Raw genomic sequence first — 6000 nt, 5'->3', positions numbered from 1 at the left:
TCGCTTTGCCTCTTTATCTAACCAGCTCGATGCTGCCTTTCGACCTGCTCGAAAAAAAATCCCCATTTTTGAGGTAGTTAATAACAATTATCTTGACCCTATGTATTTTTTAACCAATATTAAGATGGGGTTTAAAGTAATAAGAGAACATTATATAGTAATATAATTTTATAATAGTATAATATAATAGTATGATAGTAGTCTTTTTAGTTCGAAATATTTCCTACGGTGCCTGAAGGCAGCACCAGTTTCCAACGTGCACAATGGTGACGTTTACCTTATCATGATGGCGGTAGCCTGGACTATTTTGAATTCCGTCCCGCTTTTTGAACTTTACACTGCGTGCAGTTGGTAAAATGATATATTGTCCTGGTGAGAACACAAAATAAGTCAGCCACTATTATGGATTCCGTCGTGGGGGACGATGTGACGCTCCCCGTTGACATCAACGGAAGGTAAAACGATCAACAAAAGCTAGCGAGCTAACGCTAGCATGCATGAGCATCGCTGTATGTTTTAGCTAATCCGAAAACAGTATTTTACATAAACTACATAGCTGCTATGAAGCATTTGAGTTGTATTGTTTTAGATACATAACTTTACTGAATTAAGTAAGTTAACAGTCGTCTGCATATATAGCATTTTGCATAGCTTTTCTTACTTTAGGTTTCACAAGAAATACACCCAAAAATGTTTTATATTTGGGTGCAGTAACATTTAGGCCATCTCCGATTTAGGGGATCATACGCACACGTAAAATTATGTTATCATGTTGCAGTAACCTGTAATATTGATTTGATAATCAAAATGTGCCCCACAGTTAAACAGAAACAAAAGCTAATGATTGTGATGGCTGTGATAGTTGCAATATACACAGCCTTTTCCACTTTAGGTTACTTTTGTGTCTGCGGGAGTATTGACACACTGTTTGGATAATATTCCTCTTATAAACGTTTAAGTTCTTTCATTAAAGTCCGCAAAATGCGTACCTACACGGTAGTAACAGGGTGAGTTTCATTTAGTTGGCGGGCTATAAACACTGTTCCAGAAGAGATGCCCTGTATTGACACCGTTGCGAATCACATTCAGCTCGGTGGATGTTGCTGTGATGTTGCCCTGATGTTGCCGCGAGTGACAGGTCGGCGTGTTAAGCTGTCATGCAGACAGTGAAAGAAAGCGGAAATCATGAGAACTACTGTCAGACTGTATCAGCAGCGTCTCCCTCACTCTTTCTACAAAATGAGGAGTTGACGTTTTATATTTATTTTTCTTTCCTTTTCCCGCTCTCCGTTACGTGGAGAAGAGCGTGATTGTGGTAGGTGAAGCGTTCATTATTAGCTTTGCTGAACGGGGCTCTTCCTGGGTAGTGCTGAATAACATAGCTTGTTTATAGCTTCCTTTTTTCCCCTCTAGAAAGCTGGTTCTAGCAGCTTTTCGTTAAGGCCTATAGTGTCCCCTTGTTAGTTTCTTTTTTAAGGAGCTGGCCCAGGTTGTGTTTGGTTGAAACGCTTTCATCCAGGTGGTCAGCGTGCCTCAGTAATTCAAGATGTCAGCTGATATGTGTGGTGTGCGAAATACTTGTTGGGTAATTCTGAAACCCGACTCACTTTACTCTTTTAGTTTCGAAATTGTTACCTTACCTGACTTAATGTTGCGTTTGTTTGTTTTTTAATAATTACTGTAAGTGATATTGTGAGCTTAGCGGCCTTCGTGTTTGTCAGTAGCAGCTGAACAAAGTGAGAAAAAGAGGAAGTCACTGTTTACATGCTGTTACATTGTTTCCACTGGGTGCTGGAGGGGTTACTACAACTGCAGCAATACTCCGTCAGAAACACTGACATGGGCCATTTCTAATGTCTTATATTCTTTTTTGGGAGAGTTTAATGAGATGCTGTCTTTGGAAGTTGTTTTACATGTTTATGTTTTTTTTTTTGTTTTTTGTTTTTTAACTTTGTGCTGTTGCTGTAGAGTCGTTCCCCTGCGTTTACACAGGAAGGGGTTTTTGCTTGGCATGTGAAACCTCAGTGATGCAATCATTGTCAGCAGAGTTTTACCAACCTTCAGTGTGTTTGCGAAGCGATATTGTGTTCCTGCTATCCATGCACGTGCACCTCAGCAAGTAGTGTTTGGTCATGTTGTTTTCTTGTTGCTGAATTGCATCCACTGTAATTTGCTATTCTAAAAAATAAGTATTTTCAGTTGAGACTGTATCTTCTTTTCTTCACTGTAATGTGCCCATTTATGCTGCCTCAAAACAAGGATGGGAAAGAGCAGTGTCATTGTGTTTGCAGTCTGATACTTTAGAAGCAATAAACAGTCTATTTATAGCAGGGACATTCAGTCTCCCCAGATTCACAGAAAGCCTGGAAAAGGACTGAACCTGGACAAAATGCTTAAGGTCATATTTATCTGATTAGAGGCAGAGGATGCAATATCTAACATGTCATTCAGTGGATCTAAAATGTGTTCCAATGTAGTTTTATGCTGGAATTGTAGTTTTATGCTGGAATCAGCTCAGGGGAATTGAACAGGGAAGCTGTTTTTAAATGATGGGAGATTTAGGAGGAAGTTTTTTAGTGCTGAACTTCTTATTAAGGCCAGGGTGGAGGAACATGAACCTGGGCCCAAATAATTAATGTTTTTGTTTATGCAAGTGATAGTTATTGGTATGTGCTGTGGCGGTTCCAGATGTGTGTTGCTGATGCTTGGTGCATTGTACTGTGTCAGTGAGTGACGCCACCGTCCCATCACTGTGTGACGCTTAGCTGATCAGAGCCACAGTGCTCCGCTTGTGTACCAATGAAAGCCATCTCCGTCCATTGCTTTCTCTGTCTTCCTCTCCTTCTGTATGTCTGAACATGAGCGCTAGGCTGCCACTGGCACATGGTCTCTCTCTCTCTCACACACACACACACACACACACACACACACACTGAAAGGCAGCTCTGCCAGAGTGGATGTAAATGAAGCAGAGAGTCATTCTTAAGCTATTTATGGAGCATCCTAAGGGCTCAGTGGAACTGGCCAGCGTGAGTAATGTGTAGACACCCTGAATTTGTGTTTTTCAAAAAACACAGTAATCAGTGTTCACCTTGTTTAAGAGTAAAGCTTGATTTTGTTCTTCTTATTGTTTATGTTTTAAATATTATTTTTTGTTGTTTGTTTTGTTGAATATGGTGGTGGACTCGTAACAGTAATATTTAGTCAAATATTCATAGTAACTAGGTTGCATGAGTAACAAATGATTGTGTCCCCAGCTGCAGACTGCCTGACTCCATAGGTGCTGGAGAATTTTCCACAGACAGCATGTCAGGTACAGTAAGACTCTTTTGTTCTGCCTGCTGTTCTTTTTCTTGCTCAGGTGTGTCTCCCATGTGTATTAATTAATACCGCTGCTGAATCATTGCTGTGACCTCCCACGGTTTTGTTTTCAAAGCTGTGATCGGGACTAGCTGGATGATAATAATAAGCTAATCCCATTTATACTTTTTTTTTTTTTTGCCATGTTCTTGATATATGCCAAAAATATACACAGAGCTAGATTCATGCACACAAGCCAGTAAATAGCTAATTTATAGAAATAGGTCAGCATCTGCGGTCATTCGTCAAGTCTGTTTTCAAATGCTCAGACTCACACAAGCACTCACAGTGTTGTGACAATTGGATAGAACAGCTATTCTTAACTATTCCCCTCCAAAAATTTTGGAACAGTGAGGACAGTGTCTTTATTTTTGCTGTAAGCTGAAAACATTTGGATTTGATATTAAAAGCTTCTATTTTTTTATTAATATGAGACAAAAGATCAACATCTCAGCTTTTATTTCCAGGCATTTACATCTGGATCTGACAGTTCAGAAAATAGAAGCTTGTTCGCTGAAGCCACCCATTTTTCTTGTGAGCAAAAGTATTGGAACATGTGACTGACAGGTGTGTTTTGTGGCCCGTGTGTCTCCTGCTACATTGATTGTTCAAACAGTAAATAGTGCTGAATATCTACACTCAGTTTCAGATTTGGGTTTTGCCTGTGCAGACTGTGTGTTTATAGTTAGAGGAGTAACCAACATGAAAACCAGAGAGCTGTCTGTGGGTGAAAAACAAGCAATTGTGAAGCTGAGAGAAGATGGAAAATCAATCAGAGCCATTGCACAAACATTGGCCATAGCCAGTACAACCGTTTGGAATGTCCTGAAGAATAAAGTCATCACTGGTGTACTAAATAACCTGTTGAACAGGTAGACCAAGGATAACAGCAGCAGTTGATGACAGAAACATTGTAAGTGATGTAAAGAAAGCCCCTAAAACAACTGTTAGTGACATCAGCAACAGCCTCCAGAGGGCAGGAGTGAAGGTATCACAATCTACTGTTCCCAGAAGAACAATAGTACAGAGGCTTCATCAAAAGATGCAAATCACTAATTAGCAAGAACAGGAAGGCCAGGCTGGAATTTACCAAGAAATACAGAGACAAGCCTCAGAAAATCTGGGACAAAGTTTTATTGACTGATGAGACAAAGATGAACCTTTACCAACATGATGGAAAGGCTAAAATTTGAAGAAAGAAAGGATTTGCTAATGATCCTAAACATACAAGCTCATCTGTGAAACACAGTGGAGGTAATGTCATGTCTTGGGCTTGCATGGCTGCTTCTGGGTCGGGCTCATTAATCTTCACTGATGATGTCACGCATGATGGCAGCAGTACAGTGAACTCAGAAATCTACAGAAACATTTTGTCTGTCAATTTAAAGAAAGATGCAACCAAACTGATCGGGAGATCCTTCAGATGTAAATACCTGGAAATAAAAGCCGAGATGTTGATATTTTTTCTCATATTCATCTTTTGATGTCAAACCCAAATGTTTTCAGTCTACAGCAAAAATAAAGGGATTGGCCTCACTGTTCCAATACTTTTGGAGGGGAGTATATGTTGAAGTTACAGGTCCAGTTAGATAATTATCTTTTCAGTTTGACTTTATCTTTTCAGTTTGACTTGACTGATTGGATGATGTTTGCATCCAGAGTTTTCTGATACTTAGTGGAATCTATTCTTTTCTCTGTTCAAGCAATCTTCCTAGTGGCAAAATGCTCCTTTTTTTAATGTAAACATACTTTTAGCGATTATGGCAGTCTGGGAATCCATCTGTCTGCTATCTGCTAACTTGGCCTTTGGCGACAGTGGCCACTGTTTTGGGGCTTCCGCTGTAGCCAGATATTTGGATAACAGATATCAAGTCGAAGCCTTCCTGTTCCCTGCCCTGGTCATTGTTTACCAATGTAGAGAAACTATAAATAATCTAATCAAAAAGCTAATTTACTGTGAGACAATAGCTGATGGTTTGGAGATAACATTACATGCAGAATCCTACAGATTCTGCACATTCATACACAAAAATCTGTTTATAAAACATTATCATCTGTTCATTGTACTTCTTTCCAAAGCCTTAATAATTCTTCCTTGTAGTTGTAGTTGGTGCATCAACTCTAGTAAAGTCAGTGAAATGTGAACAGTGCACTCCAAGCTAAACCATTGCAAATTAAATATGCACCGGTATGGGCTGAACATTGATATCAGCCTTGTTGACTAAATAAATGAGATGACATTTGCCTTTGGCCACGGCCAATGTTTATCTGAAGGTCACATCAGTTTTTACTGGCTCTCTGTTCAAACACAGTCTCTAAAAGAGCTGAAAGGCACAAAACAATTTAACAATCAGTACCTCCCTGTTACATGGGGAAATGGAACAGAAAGCAGCAACTAGTTCTGAGAACAGAATGAGTGAGGTGCATCACTTCTTAGTATAGCTAAAGCATAAATGTAGACAGGTAGTAGTCCAAGTACCGTATTTTCCGGAGTATAAGTCGCACTTTTTTTCATAGTTTGGCTGGGGGTGCGACCTATACTCCGGAGCGACGTATATGTGACATTTATAACACATGAACCAAAATACTCCAGCCACTTGACATCTCCGTGAACTGCAGCTTTAAGGCAGTCTTGCGTAA

At 39.7% G+C, this 6000-nt stretch overlaps 1 protein-coding gene across 1 annotated transcript in view; it reads left to right on the top strand.

Annotated features, from left to right (window-relative positions):
- The first annotated feature begins 250 nt into the window (after nt 1–250).
- The window catches only part of cdk5rap2 (CDK5 regulatory subunit associated protein 2), a 32818-nt gene continuing 27068 nt past the window's right edge, over nt 251–6000 (top strand). Inside the window, exons 1-2 of the mRNA XM_030743070.1 lie at nt 251–455; nt 3258–3313. Coding sequence (XP_030598930.1) covers nt 403–455; nt 3258–3313 — 109 coding nt within the window. The 5' untranslated portion in view covers nt 251–402. The remainder of the gene's footprint in view (nt 456–3257; nt 3314–6000) is intronic.

The sequence above is a fragment of the Archocentrus centrarchus genome, chromosome 12 (genome assembly GCF_007364275.1).
Source record: "Archocentrus centrarchus isolate MPI-CPG fArcCen1 chromosome 12, fArcCen1, whole genome shotgun sequence".
Lineage (NCBI taxonomy): Eukaryota > Metazoa > Chordata > Actinopteri > Cichliformes > Cichlidae > Archocentrus > Archocentrus centrarchus.
This window is presented reverse-complemented; position numbering and strand designations above follow the sequence as displayed.